Source organism: Sapajus apella, unplaced genomic scaffold, assembly GCF_009761245.1.
Source record: "Sapajus apella isolate SASKATOON/1434 unplaced genomic scaffold, GSC_monkey_1.0 scaffold38, whole genome shotgun sequence".
NCBI lineage: Eukaryota > Metazoa > Chordata > Mammalia > Primates > Cebidae > Sapajus > Sapajus apella.
In genome coordinates, this window is record NW_022436978.1 from 3,890,787 (window position 1) to 3,906,942 (window position 16,156).

General features: G+C 37.5%; 1 protein-coding gene across 1 annotated transcript in view; it reads right to left on the minus strand.

Moving 5' to 3' along the window:
• TOPAZ1 (testis and ovary specific PAZ domain containing 1) overlaps positions 1-15,803 on the minus strand; it is a 91,901-nt gene extending 76,098 nt beyond the window's left edge. The window contains exons 1-4 of the mRNA XM_032298096.1: positions 15,294-15,803; positions 12,438-14,847; positions 1,107-1,168; positions 315-442 (exon numbers count right to left, since the gene is read on the minus strand). Coding sequence (XP_032153987.1) covers positions 315-442; positions 1,107-1,168; positions 12,438-14,847; positions 15,294-15,630 — 2,937 coding nt within the window. The 5' untranslated portion in view covers positions 15,631-15,803. The remainder of the gene's footprint in view (positions 1-314; positions 443-1,106; positions 1,169-12,437; positions 14,848-15,293) is intronic.
• Between the last annotated feature and the right edge of the window lie 353 nt (positions 15,804-16,156).

Here is a 16,156-nt window from a genome sequence, read left to right on the forward strand (position 1 = left end):
TTTCTGGGGCAGAAAAATACGTAATATTTTATTTAGAAAGAATTTCATAGGTTTGTGACAAACTTCAGATACTAAAAAGCTAACTACAGTATGTAATTAAACAGTACATCCCATTTTCCCAGGCAAGGAAAACCTTGTTTATACTATGCTTACACCAAGTATCAAGGATACATCCCACGGCTAGAGTGACTTGATTCTTTTACTCAATAAAGGGAGTTATACCTGCTACCCAATAGTATTGTTAAGATGGATTTATGCATTACCACTATTTAAGACCAATAAATTAAAAAAAAATGCAAAAGATTCCCTATTACCTTTTCATCCAAGTTTGAATCTTTTATTTGTTCACTGAAGTCTCCCAGTGTTTCATTTTCAGAGGCCTCATTAGCAACTTTTCCTAAGGAAGTGTTCGCATCTTTGGAATCATGTCTTATTTCCCTTGCTGAAAAGAAATAATATTCAACTATAGAAACTTTATAGACAAAATGAGTTATTCAAAGGCTGTTCTAAAAAATGACTTGGAATTCACAGGCTCTCTTAAGGTCTAATGTGACAAATATAAAGCAGAGTTTTCAGCAAATTATACAATAATTCCTCTATCAAAATAACTCCATTATGTTGTATAAAAAAATTAAACAGATACTTAAGAATTTTTCTTGATCATCTCAAGCTATTTTAAATATAAAACTTGAAAGTCAAAGTAAAATTAACTTTCATACTAAGTTACATCCTGTGAAATATTCAGATATTTAAACTTGTGACTAGCGATTAGCTATAAAATTTTAAGCAGCTCAGATTTAAAATGTGATAAAGCTTAAATACATATTTCAATTTCAAAATAAGATGACAAAAACTGCTGAGGTCAATTACCTATCTTTTATAAATAAAGCCTAACAAGGTTATTTATTGAATAATCAAACAAAATATCTCAATCTGATCTTCCAACCAGTCCATTAAAACAGGAGAATTGACAAACTATAAAACATATGGTTAATAGACCACAAAATGAAAAGCTTCTTGTTCTAATGAATTCATTTTGACTAGGCCTGAATGCAGATATAAAGAGATGCTTCAATATAGCATATTCTGAAAATGTCAAATTTTACCTGCTGAGTTGGAAGTACAGGTCTCTGACTTTATCGATCCACAGTCCAGTACAGAAAGTTCTCTATTATAAAGCAAACAGAGCTTAAACATTATAACAGATTCTAAGTGGAACTTATCCACTTCTGTAAACATTATATAATTGTCATTTTAGCTGCTGGTGAACATCAGCTCAAGTACTCTAGGGCAGAGCATACTATAATGAGACTCAGAACCCAGTGCACCTGTGCGGATTCTTCATTGGCTCTTTAATCACATATGCCTCCACTGTTAAGGAAGGTGCTGCCACTCAAACTCTGTTACTGAGAACTTTACAAGATATACCAAGCATGTAAAATCTGAAAAAATATTACTCCAATACAAGATAGTGTTTAATTTCTACTTTTTTTTTTTTTTTTTTTTTTTTTTGAGATGGAGTTTTGCTCTTGTTGCCCAGGCTGAAGTGCAGTGGTGTGATCCTGGCTCACTATAACCTCTGTCTCCCAGGTTCAAGTGATTCTCCTGCCTCAGCCTCCTGAGTAGCTGGGATTACAGGCATGTACCACCATGCCCAGATAATTTTGTATTTTTAGTAGAGACGGGGTTTTGCCATGTTGGTCAGGGTGGTCTCGAACTCCTCCTGACCTCAGGTGATCTACCAGCCTTGGCCTCCCAAAGTGCTGGGATTACAGGTGTGAGCCACTATGCTTGGCCAACTTCTACTCTTAAGTGTGTATGTGTACATCATATGGTCAATGTCACAGGAAGACAGACTGAAAGCAGCTTAATTTTTTTGGTAGTCTCTAAAGACAACATAGAGTCTAAAGATTAAGAATATGTAGATCAGAGTTAGACCAATCTGGGTTCAAATACTGTTCTACCACTAGTGTAAACTGTGGCAAGACTACTTAACATATTTAAGTTTAACCATATCTGTAAAATGAGAATATCACCTACCCACAAGGTATTGTGAGGATTAAATGAGATAAGATGTCCTTAAAGCCAATAGCATAGGCCCAGCAGATGAAAACTACATTTATAGGAGCCACTCAGATACAAATGGCCAAACACTATTCCATTTTTAATCACTTAGACAAAAATTTAAAACACATAAAAGTACACAGAACAAAATAAACACTCATAATCCCACCATTTGTTCATTTAACAAGTGGTAAGCACATCCCTCAGCACTGCGCCTGCTCACTGGTTCAGAATTACTTCCTAGCCAAGAAAGAGGAAAACTAAACATAACATTTTGTTTTTACCATTCTCTGAAGTTTGCAAAACAAAGTATTTTTTCCCAACATAAACCCTAGAAACAATAAGAAGTATAAAGGATGGGGAAATAATACAAACAGAAAACATACACAAATGCAAATCTTTCTCCAACTCAGACTTTTCTGGATTCACAACTAGCTATCTACTGGAACATTTCCATCTCAGTAACTCAAAATGTCTAAGTTTGACCTCCCCAACACAGCTCTTTTGCATGGCAGATGGATGGTAATGCTCTTCTCTGAGATAAGAAAGAAACCAGGTATCAACCTTTACACCTCCCTCTGTCTCACCCCCATCTGATGAACCAATATTCACTTCTTAAGCCTTCCTCAAATTTACTCCCACTTCTGTGAAAAGTCATCATGTTCTTTCAGTTTATTACAATAGCTCCCTGCCAGCTCATCCTCCACACCAGAGCTATAATGATTTTTAAAATGTAAATGTGATCAAATTACCTCTCTTATTTAAAAGTCTTTCTGTGAATTCCTATAGGCTTAGCATAAAGTTCAAACTCACCATAAATTCTAGTTTGCCTAGGATGGTCTGTTTACGCTTGTCATCCTGGTGTATTATTAACAGCTTTCCTTTTCCTTCTCAAAAGCTTCGCAATCCAGGAGGTAAATTCTATGGTCATTTTACTCTCACAGCCCTTCATGACAGCTTTTGCGCATTCTGTAGCTTCATTTCTTGCCATTTGAACACCAAGCCATGGGACACTATTTTGTTGTCTCAGTTTTCAACAATTAGTTAATTCCTACTTATCCTTTAAGCGATCATTTTAAATGCCACTTTTACAAGGAAGTGTTTAACATCTTGCACTTCTCCTATTATTTTATTGTACATGCTTATCTGCCATCTAAAAGCACTGTTCAGGAGAAGGCTTGTATATGTCTAGTTGTTCTCTACACCTGCAGCACCTAACATATTCCTGGCACACAGTGCCAGACACTAAGGAGACCTAAATAAAGATGCCTCTCTCCTTTCTAGCAATTCCAGTACAAGGTGAGGCTCACATGCAAGCAGACAAATAAACTGAGATATGTCCAAGAAAACTACTGGAACAAATCACAAATAACATCTCATATGTGATTTGACGGAAAAGTGAATACAAAGAAAAGGACTTTCAGATAAACACATGCAAAAAGCCTAAAGTACATGGTGCATTGTAGAAACAGTGAGCCGCTTGCTATATTTATCTTTCATTAGCCTTTCATCCCACTTTCCTCCCTCCAATACCACAGTTGTCAAAGACGGAATGGATACAGATCCATTAAAGAGCCTTTAAAAGCCATGCCAAGCGATTTAGACTATCCCCAGGTGGCTGAAAGCCAGTGTAACACTCTCAACAGTTACTGGCAGATCAATTTCTATTTTGAATATCACTATGACAAAAGATATATTAAGAGAGTTTAGGAAGATTAACCAGGAGCTAATTACAATAATCTAAGAGAAAAATAAGTAAGAACATAGAGAGAACTGAGAGGAAGGAACAGCCGTGACAGATATTGAGGTAATAACATGAACAAAGTTAAGTTACTCAATAGAGAACTGAGGGATGCTTCTGTGGCCTCTAATTATCCTGAAAGTTACATTCATAAGTAGGTAGAGTACATATATTAGTTTAATTTCCAAGTATTAAAGGTAGAGTACATATATTAGTTTAATTTCCAAGTATTAAGATAGTTTTTATAATACTGCTAGTATAATTAATATAGGTGTGGGAAACTTTACTACGAAAATAGCTAAGTTACAAGGAAGGTAAAATTACATATGCAACTCTTTTAAAAAATAGTTTAGTTTTGTCTGGAATTTGAGAGAGAAAAAAGTTAAATTCACCTAAGTGAAAAAAATCATAATGTGAGCAAAATAGTTTTGCATTGGTGGAGTATAGTTCCAGTTCTGAATTGGTGGACTAGAAAAGGTAAAAATGAAGGTAAGAACAATGAAAAGAGAGAAAAGAGATTTGGATGAGGTTATAGAAATACAGATAAGCAAGACGATCTGAATAAAAAGGAGAGGAGAGAGTAAGACAGGTTTAAGCCAACTTTGACAGATTACATCAAGCTTATCCTCTGCTTTTCATGTGGGTAATAAAATGTATTTGGTGAGTCCCAACCAATAAATTTTTTAATGAAATTGAATATGAAATATGAGACTATATCCGTTATGGTAAGAAAAGTAATTGTTTTTGTAAATCTATAATTTCATATATGTATAAATATATACCAGATTGCAATATAAAACAGATCTTTATTGTGGGTAATTGACAAAATGGCTGGAAGATGATTGCTTTAGAATAATTACTATTTTAAAAATATTTTTTAAAAATAGAAAAATTTTGAAAACTATTGCCAAGGAAAAAGTTTAGGGCTGTGCATATTAACTCACACCTATGATCCCTACAATTTGGGAGGCTGATGTAGGAGGACTGCTTGAGTCCAGGAATTCAAGACCAGGTTGGGTAACTGGTGAGACTCAGTCTCTACAAAAAGAGAAAAACATCAGCCAGGTGTGGTGGCATTCACCTGCCGCCCCAGCTACTTGGGAGGATGAGGTGTGAGGATTGTTTGAGCCTGGTAGGTAGAGGCTACAGTGAGCCATGATGACATCACTGCACTCCAGGCTGGGCAAGAGAGCAAGGCCCTCTTTCTCAAAGGAAAAAATAAAAAGGAAAAAAGAAAAAAATTCAGAATGTTACTGCTTTTTTTGAGATGCTAACTAATTGTGGTCAGTATTCATTTATTTACAAATAACCATATTCTGTTTCTGGATGGGACTGGCACAAATATCCCGGGCAATTATTATGCAAATAGTAGTGGCCCTAAGCAGAGAAATATTATAGTATCCAATTCAAGGCAGAGGTTCCCTAGCCTGATGCCAAACTATAATGTGTTAGGTCTCCTGATATTACAAATGTTCAATCAGGTACAATATTGTTTATTCCAGCAAAGACAAAGAATAGTTTATGTAGCCTGAAAGAAAAAAGAAAAAAAATCAGAATAATGTTTCTTCATAGTCCCTCCCCACTTGCTACTTTAAAGAGAAAGCAGAGATGAGAGGAAAGGGACCTAAAGTAAAATAATGTTCTGTGGTAGTTTGCAGAGTAACTGAATTAAATACATAGGAAGAACCAAAATGCCACTCTTCCAGCATGCTGTTTTGTGGAGTGGGGACAGACTTTGGAGCAGGTTACCCTGAGTTCAGATGTCAACTCTGATACTTGCAAGCTGGGTCCTTTGGAAAGTTTATCACTTTGATCTAAATATAAAAATAGGGTGAATTTCAACCTCAGCACTGTGTCACTAAATAAAATAAGTAATGTATCTAGCACAGGGCAGACATTAAATATCAGTTCTTACAATTAAGTATAAAAGTTTGCAGTAAAGTTACAGCACATTAGATACTCAGTGGAATGGGACAATGAAGAAAAGTAAGTTTCTTAAAAGACAAGGAATCTCAATATATAAGGGATAGAAAAAATTATCTTTATTTTTGGTGGAAATCTTTTTTTTTTTTTTTTTTTGTCATGTGATGGTAAAATTGGTAATAAGACTACTCCATTCTAGAAGTCCTCTCTTGGGGAACAAACTAGGATTAAGTCAGACTCTGAGAAAGTAAGTTACTTGAGACAGGATATAATTTGCCCAGTATAGATCCAGGCTAGGCATAGGTCTAATGTGACTCAAATGCCTGGGCAAAAGTGGTAGGCTTTTATTTTCTGTGCATTGGTATCAGATATTTATCCTTCAGAAGTTTGTGTTTATTATTTACTGGTTCCAGAATCTACAATGACTGCCTATGCATTTGAGACCAAGTTGTGAAGGTGGTAAATAACTGATCCATGCTGACCACCACCATCAATTTCATACTGAATTCAAATTTGTGAGCCTAACTTTCCCACCTCCTTAATCGAGCATCACCCTACTTATAAAATCTTAATTCGCACTATTCTTCAATGTCTACTTGCTTAAGAAAGAAAGGATTCACTGTCTTATTTACATATAATCTAATTCAAGTGTTTGAGAAGTGGCCTGCAATATTCTCTTTTTTTTTTTTGAGACGGAGTTTCGCTCGTTACCCAGGCTGGAGTGCAATGGCGCTATCTCGGCTCACTGCAACCTCCGTCTCCTGGGTTCAGGCAATTCTCCTGCCTCAGCCTCCTGAGTAGCTGGGATTACAGGCACGCGCCACCATGCCCAGCTAATTTTTTGTATTTTTAGTAGAGACGGGGTTTCACCATGTTGACCAGGATGGTCTCGATCTCTTGACCTCGTGATCCACCCACCTCGGCCTCCCAAAGTGCTGGGATTACAGGCTTGAGCCACCGCGCCCGGCCAATATTCTCAAATAAGAATTGAAAATTTAATTCTCTTCCCTATCTGAATATAAGAGGGACTGGACTTACAAAGAAAGGTAAATCAGACATGAACAATTCCTACTGTCAAGAAATCCAACAGTTTAGCAAGTGAGAGATTAAATTATACTATCAGGAAATCAGTTCCACAGCTGAGGTAGCATAAGATGCTATGGGAATGCATAAGGGATTCTGCCTCTGCCTGATAGAGTCAGGAAAACCTTTAATTTTCCCTACACAATCATGTTTATATGTACTTTTACCTTTCTGCCCACATATTCCTCATTATTTCTCCTTCTCTACCAAACTTCGTTCCTTCTTCTCCTTTATTAATCTAAACAAATCCAAACTTCAAGGAGCAATACACAGTTTTGCTTTTCCAAGATATCTTTTTATTATTCTCTTTCCACTTAGACACTTTAAAAATTCTCCCCAGTCAGGTCTGAGAATACTTGCCCTAGTGATTAAATCAACTCAGGTTTGTCTACTTGTTTTACCAATAAGGGGCAGTCCAGAGTTTCTGATAATATATGGGTCTAGCCCTTTTATCTTCTACTTTTATTTCTGTAAAATAAAAACTCATTCTAGCAGGCTTCAGCCTCTCAGTATCTTAGAGGAGAGAAAAGGGAGTGTATAAACTAGTAACTGACTGGTAAAAGGGACATAGCTGAAATTTGAAATTATATTTTAGCTTCATTTAGTTCTGGAACCATTAACAACCTTCTGTGCAACTACTGATAGATCCTCTGGTTATCAGGTCTTCATTTTTCCCTGTTAAGGTTTATCCTAGCACTGTGGATGACTACAAAACTATATTTCCAGTGCAGAACAAATATAAAACTATCAAAATCATACCGAGAAAATGTTCAATTTTGTTTAAAAACAGAAACTTTAGAAGTAGATGAAAGGCAAAGAAGAGCCAATAACAGCATAACTGGTGCTTCTGAAGTGATGAAAAATGAAGTTCAAAGTTAATAACAAAAATGTTATCTGAAATAAACACTTGCTACTGCAAACCAAAATGGCTAACCTTATCTCAGGAAAAACTGATATATAATTACCACTCCCAAGGTGGAAACAAGAAGAAAAAATAAAGACAGTTTATAGCGGAGCTATGGGAGTATTAGTTTGGCCTCAAGGTTTTTTACTCTAATACATAATGCCAGAAAGCAGGAGAACAACGTCTACATAGTTGTGAGGGGGAAATAGGTAAACTAAGAATTTTACACACAGACAACCTGCCCTTAGACAAATCATTCTCATGCACCCAAGATTTTAGGGAACACAGTAATTATGTTCCCTAAAAAATCTATTTGCTGTGAAATCTAGCCATCTAAGCAATGAATCAAAATAGTCAAGATTAGGCCAGGCATGGTGCCTCACACGTGTAATCCTGGCACATTGGGAGGTCAAGGCAGGTGGATCACTTGAGATCAGGAGGAGAGCAGCCTCGCCAACAAGGTGAAACGCCATCTACTAAAAATACAAAAAAATTAGCCAGGCATAGTGGCACATGCGTGTAATACCTATTACTTGGGAGGCTGAAACAGAAGAAATGCTTGAGCTCAGGAGGTGTAGGCTGCAGTGAGCCAAGATCCACCACTTCCAGCCAGGGTGACACAGCGAGACTCCCTCTCAAAAAAATAAAATTGTCAAGATTAGAGGAAAGTAAAAAGGACTGGTTGTAGGGACGGAATCAATTTAAATAGGGAACTAATAATAGGAATCTTTGGAGTCCAGGTCATTCAAGAGAATGTTAATGGCACAAGGCTTAGTAATATAAAGTAAGCTTTTAACAAAAATGTGGGGTAGGCAAGATTAGGAGAAAACGTGTGTACAAATATGTTCATCTTTCATATTAGGAAAGCAAATACTGCTGTCTAAAGTTGGAAAACAATTTTTAAAAGTGAAGATGAAACTCAAACTTTTAAGTAATTTTCCTTACTAACTTGAGAGAGAACTTTAAGAAACTAATTTCTTGTGGTAAAGAAGTATAAATTGTCTCTATTTGCAGAAGACATGATTGTATATTGAGAAGACCTCACCATCTCGGCCCAAAATCTCCTTAAGCAAATTCAGCAAAGTCTCAAGATACAAAATAAATGTGCAAAAATCACAAGTATGCCTATAACCAATAACAGACAAACAGAGAGCCAAATCATGAGGGAACTCCCATTCACAATTGCTACAAAGAGAACAAAATACCTAGGAACACAACTAGCAAGGGAGGTGAAGGATCTCTTCAAGGAGAACTACAAACCACTGCTCAAGGAAATAAGAGAGGACACAAACAGATGGAAAAACATTCCGTGCTCATGGTTAGGAAGAATCAATTTCATGAAAATGACCATAGTTTCCAAAGTAATTTATAGATTCAATGCTATCCCCATCAAGCTACCACTGACTTCCCTCACAGAATTGGAAAAAACCACCTTAAATTTCATATGGAACCAAAAAAGAGCCTACATAGTCAAGACAATCCTAAGGAAACAAACAAAGAAAGCTGGAGGCATCATGCTACCTGACTACAAACTACACTACAAGGCTACAGTAATCAAAGCAGTATGGTACTGGTACCAAAATAGTGATATAGACCAATGGAACAGAACAGAGGCCTCAGAAATCATGCCACATATCTACAGCCATCTGATCTTTGACAAACCTGACAAAAGCAATGGGGAAAGGATTACCTATTTAATAAATGGTGTTGGGAAAATTGGCTTGGCTAGCCATATACAGAAAGCTGAAACTGGATCCCTTCCTTATACCTCATATAAAAATTAACTCCAGATGGATTAAAGATTTACACATAATACCTAAAACCATAAAAACCCTAGAAGTAAACCTAGGCAATACTATTCAGGACATAGGCATAAACAAGGACTTCATGACTAAAACACCAAAAGCAATGGCAACAAAAGCCAAAATAGACAAATGGGATCCAATTAGACTAAACAGCTTCTGCACAGCAAAAGAAACTATCATGAGTGAACTGGCAACCAACACAATGGGAAAAAATGTTTGCAATCTACCCACCTGACAAAGGGCTGATATCCAGAATCTACAAAGAACTTAAACAAATTTACAAGAAAAAAACACCCCCACAAAAAGTGGGCAAAGAATATGAACAGACAATTCTCAAAAGGAGACATTTATGCAGCCAAAAAACATATGAAAAAAAGCTCATCATCACTGGTCATTAGAGAAATGAAAATCAAAACCACATAGAGATACCATCTCATGTCAGTTAGAATGGTGATCATTTAAAAAGTCAGGAAAAAACCGATGCTAGGGAGGATATGAAGAAATAAGAATGCTTTTACACTGCTGGTGGGAGTGTAAATTAGTTCAACCATTGTGGAAGACAGTGTGGCAATTCCTCAAGGATCTAGAACCAGAAATATCATTTGACCCAGCAGTCCTATTACTGGGTATATACCCAAAGGATTATAAATTATTCTTTTATAAAGACACATGCACACATATGTTTATTGTAGCACTGTTCACAATAGCAAAGACTTGGAACCAACCGAAATGCCCATCAATGATAGACTGGATAAAGAAAATGTGGCACATATATACCATGGAATACTATGCATCCATAAAAAAGGATGAGTTCATGTCTTTTGCAGGGACATGGATAAAGCTGGAAACCATCATTCTTGGCAAACTGGCAAAGAACAGAAAACCAAACACTGTGTGTTCTCACTCATAAGTGGGTGTTGAACAATGAGAACACATGGACATAGGGAGGGAAACATCACACACTGGGGCCTGTTGGGGTATGGGGGACCAGGAGAGGACTAGCAGGCAGTGGGGGGCTAGAGGAGGGATAGCATTAGGAGAAATACCTAATGTAGATGACGGGGTGATGGATGCAGCAAGCTACCATGGCACGTGTACACCTGTGTAACAAACCTGCATGTTCTGCATATGTACTCCAGAACTTAAGGTATAATAATAATAAAAAACAGAAGTATAGTAATTCAGCAATTCGTTTCATTCCACTTTCATTTCTCTGCCTCTCCTGGTTAAGTCTAAATAAAATTATCTTTAGTGTTTTTATTAAAAATGGCATGATCCAATTTATCTAATATTATATCCACTTATATGTATAGATAAATGTCTGGAATGATGCATACAAATAGCAATTAATTTGCTATTTGGGGTGGTGGAATCTCCCCCACCCCAACATTGCTTTTTACTTTAATGAACATGTATCATTTTTCAAAATCAGCCATTATTCTTTAAAAAAAGAATGAAGAACAAATGTCCTACACTTTAATTCATGACATTTATCTCTTTTTGCCTTTGGCTTAGCTCACTGTCAACCTCTTGTCAGTCCACAGAGATGTTTGCTCTTGAATGCAGAATTTACTCTAATTTTCTTTTGTATTCCTCAAAGGAATTGTGGTATAACAGTGAAAAATGCTAAAACCTTTTCTATTCATTGTTTGATTTAATCCTCACAACCCTGAGGCAAGTACTTCCCCTTTTAACAGAAAGATGAAATAATTTGCCTAAAAGGTCACATAGTTATTAGGTGGTAACAAGAAGATTCAAAAACCAAGGTCAGACTACAAAGACGAACCTCTTAACCACAGGTTTAGAGTAAGACAGGCCTTGGTTCAAATCCAGATTCTGTTAGTAGGAGTGTGATCTTGGGCAAGTGACAACCTTATCTTCATTTTTTTCTATCTTTAAAACAGGCAGATTACCATGCTACCTTATTACGTGGTTAAAAAAAAAATTAATAAAACTCTTGGTTCTCCATTTGGCACATAGAAAGCATTCTATCTGGTGATAAATTATAAGTTCTTACAACAATAAGAGCATCAAGAAGAGTTACGATGCCACAAAGGTTAATTAAAAATAAATGCCAGAGAAACTTAAGTCATGCACCACTGAATCCTAATGAAAAGTGTTTTCATTTTTTTGAGTCTGTTCACAAAATATTATGATATTCAAGTAGTATAACATATAAAAAACAGCTTGAAGAATTACAAAAGTTAAGTAAAATATGACATAATATTAAATCAAATTGGGGCCAACCAGAATAGATTAAGTTCCTGAGCATGAAGTTTACTACTTGGCCCCGTTTAAAGTTGCATTGGGCAAACAGTTCTATTTGGGGAAAAAAATCCTCATTTAAAACCATTGCCTTAAAAGTAAAACCATAAAAAAATTTTATGCTGTTTATCTCTGAAAATTAGTTTAACTTTTGATTCTACTTTCAAGCCCTAATTACTTCAAATAAAAATTTCCAAGGCTTCTCTGTCCCCTGAAAAATGAACTATTAATAAAACAAGGAAGCCACAGAAAATAGATTAAAATAGGTCGCACTGATCTTAATAAGTAGCTTGGCTGAAATAAAAGTTTATCTGCCTATTTATAATAATTAAAGAGCATTTGAAAATAAACTTAATTGACTTTTGAAAGAAGCAATCTCTATCATTCAAAAAGCCCTTTTATGAACCATAATTTTAAATTCTGAACAGCTAATCTTTTCTATCTTCCAAGATATATATAATTCATTATTTTGACTCTAAGTTTTAGCATAGTGACATTTCCAGGTATCAGCAGTAATAAATACATTTAATAAATAACTGAGTTAAAAAATAATGGAGCTTCAATGATCACTGAATACATTAGTGAAACCTACGAGTAGAGACTGCTTTTCTAACCCCAATCTACACTAAAAGGCATACTTGAACATGCATACCTCAAGTCATCACTTGGTTCTTTTTTTATTGGAGTTTCCATGTACTTGAAGTCTGTTGATTGGTGCTCTCCAGCAACACCGGGCTCCTGGCTTATCCTAGGGACCTCTGAAGTAAATGAGAGCTCTCCTTCATTGGAGACTCCAAAGAGGTCTGGGTCATCTTGAATTACATCAATTAAGAGGACATCATCTTCATATGCTTTAAGAATATCTGGACACCCTACTTTGATTTCTGAAAAATTCTTAGTTATTTTTCTACCACTAACTTCACTGGAAACTGGTTGGAATGTTTCTTGTTCATTACAGCTGAAGGAAGAATTTTTCTCTACATACCCAGGATCACAAGAAAAAGCATTATTTTCAACTGTGAGAGAAGCAACTTCTTTATTAGACACAATATTGCCTCGTTCAGAGATGTGATTAGATGGTTTGTTATTGTTACCTTGCTTTGTAAACCTTGGATAAATACTACAGGAATTCTTATTGTGGAATGAATCAGAACTAGCTTGCGCTGGAGCTACGCTATTTCGTATGCTCAAAGTTTGAGGTCCTAATGTTGTCATGGAGATATTTTCTTTACTCCTATTCTGTCTTACCTCCGCTCCAGATAAATTGTCCAGAAGTTCTAGAGGACTGTAAGGTTCTCTCTCTGATGACTTGGCATTTATTTCTTTTCTTTTTTCTGTTTTATTCTTAAGTAAAGGAATTTTAAAATTAGTTAGCCTTCCTGTGTTCAATATTTTAACCAAGTCTGGAACTACAAATGTTTGTTTAGCAATGCATGCTTTTCGATGAACAGTTTTGCCTGTAGAGTTATTTGCTTCCTGATCATCTTTGGAAGTCGCTGTCAAATTTTGTTTTGTGAAATTTCCTCTATCTTTTTTTTTATTTCCTGTTAAGATTTGAGTCTCACTGGTTAACTGAGTATCTTCAGTAGTGTTAGAAATTACCTCTGACCCACTTCTGCTCAGTTCCTCTGATTTTATCTTTTTATCATCCTTGATTATAGGTTCCTTCATAATCATTAAAGTAGGTTCTATTGCAGAAACTGAAGACAAACAATTCGAATTAGAATCTAGTTTTTCTTTACTTGAAGATTCAGTGTTTGTTTCTGTTAAGGAACTTTGTAATAATAATTTGGAGTCAGTTAAGTGGGTCTCGTTTGTTTGGTGTTTAAGAACATCACCTTGCCTACAACTTTCCTGAGACCCCGGAAGAAAGTAACTTGATTCTGGCAAGGAAGCCTTTTTCCAACACCAAGCAGATATTCTAGCACATGAATAATAAGGCCAAGTTCTTTTACCAGTCATAGGTATTGTTCTCTGACAGCTTAACTTAAATTCTTCAGATTCCCGTGAAGATCTCTTTTCAATATGGTACTCATTAGGTGATTTCCCTATGGAGCTTTTCATCGATTTAAAATCCTCTGTCTGTGCCATGCTTTCATATCCTAAGGGCTCTGAAGCATTCTCTGTTTCTTCTTTCAAAAGTGGTTCAATGGTTTTCTGACACACAGCATTTACATGATATTCAGGACTTGTTTCTTTTCCTACCGTTTCTGGGAAACTTAATAAATGATCCATCAGAGAGACTGTATTATGGCTTACTTTTCTCAAAACATTTAAAGGACCTTTAGTCTCTGCTTCTTTACCATCAGCAATCATTTTTTTTTCTTGTAACATCAACTCAGACTTGTTATACTCAGAAAAGTTCATCTCAGTAACTGTTTCACCTGCTTTTTCAGACTTCATTCTTTTCCTGGATTTTCGCCCAACACTGCTCTCCTCTATTGAGTATTTATTTTTTTCACGTTGAAGGCAGGAAAGCAAGTCATTGGTTTTACCTTGGCATAAATCACTCTCTTCTAGTGGTAACTTATTTACTCCCATTACACTTTCTTGGGTTTGTAAAAGCCGAGAAATACTATTTGTGTCACTCTTCTCTGCAAGACTCCTAAGGTTTTCTTTCTTTAGCTTTGAGGAATTTTCTGCTACATGCATATATCCACCATCAGGCTTATATGGCAGGTTGTTTTCATCATTACAACCCTTGGAATGGGGGAAACAATTGCAATCATGTAATTTCAAAATGGAATTATTTTCTACTTCAGGTGACAAGATGTTACAAGAATATTTTGGAGTATTCTTGTACAGTTCATCTTGGAATTCAACATTAATATTTTGTGTAGCCTCATTTTCTGTTATTTTGAGAGGTGGGTTTTCTAAGCTTTTAAGTTTTTTATTTCGAATTCTTCTTTTAATGCCTTCCACTATACCTTCCTTACCCAAAGACTGCAAGCATTCCACTGTTTGGAAAGATTCCGAACTGGTTAATGATTCCTTTCTTACCAGGTCAATCCCTGGCTCAGGATCATCACTTGAGGCTTCAGTAACTTTTCTTTTTTCCTTGGCTGATCAAAACAATAAAACATACCAGAAAAGATTTTATATTGAGGAGGAAAATGCAATACCACTGAAATTAAAAACTGTGAGGCTATCATTTTTATTTCCCTTCAGAGCTGTATGTAAATACAAGTTTGTTTTTAAATTAAAACCTTAATTTCTGTTAAGGAATTACATATAAACCTTTATAAATTTTAAGGCAACTGAATAACCCTTACAGCATCGTCATCTCATACTAGCCAAAATGTACCACAAGAATTCCTCCTATCGTAATTCTGACCAAGGACTTCTAATGGGGAACACCCTTTTAAGAAAATCCATTTTTCCCATCTCCTGGTCAACCATGTGCATCAAAAATAAACATGCAGATTCCAGTTAAAGACTGGCGGCAAAACAAAGATGGAGCACGCTGAGTGCAAAGGCTAAAGGTAAGTGACCGTGGGTGCTTTCTTACTGTGTCTTTCCGTTTGCAAGCGGAGGTCAGCCTCCTTTGCTGCTTGTACGCCTCGCCGGTCTGACGGGCTCACCTGGCCCCTGGGCCCCTCCACTCGACGCCTTGCGGCCTTTTCAGCACCTGATGCCGGAACCGACTTGTCTCTTTCCACCTTGTCTTTCCCAGGGGTGGCCTGGGCCACCATTCTCCTCTTTTGCCTATTTTCCCTGCGCCCCCCGGCCTCAGGGCCGCAGCCTCTCGCTGCGCCTGGCCCTGGCGCCTGCCGTTTCCGCAGGCTTCTCACATTGCCTTCAGGACCCGGGGCCCTCGTGGGGCCCAGGGGTGGTGGTCGCCGCATGTGCCCCGGGGCTGGCCCGCCGGTGCTCCTCCGCACCAGCTCGCAGGATCCCACCGCCGCGCAAAGACGGCACCCGCCTCCGCCTCCAGCACCTACTGCCTTCTAACCCACCCCACACCGCTAGCCACCACAGCCTAGGGCCGGAAGCGGAAGTGGGGCGCGTAAGCGGAAGTGGGCCGAGTGGCTGGGGCCCGGACTGGCGCTTCGGGATCCAACGGGCTAGAGAGTTGCGAGTTCCGTGCTAGCGTCTTTCTGGAGGGACTCTCGCGGCGCCCTGAGGGTGGCAGTGTCCAAGACCGGTTTCATTGCGAGGGACTGTAGCGGGGCTGATCACATCACAGGCCTCTGTTGTCCCTTCCACTAGGCTGAGCCTCGCGGAACGGTTCAGGGCTCATTCTCCCAGCTGCTGCTCCTCACGCCTTGCTTGCTCGCAAAGACCACTGACAGCCAGTGGCTTCTAACTCCACAGCAAGTCTCCTTGAAGCCCCTGTCTAACTGCCTTCCTGATGTATTTACCCGGGTATTC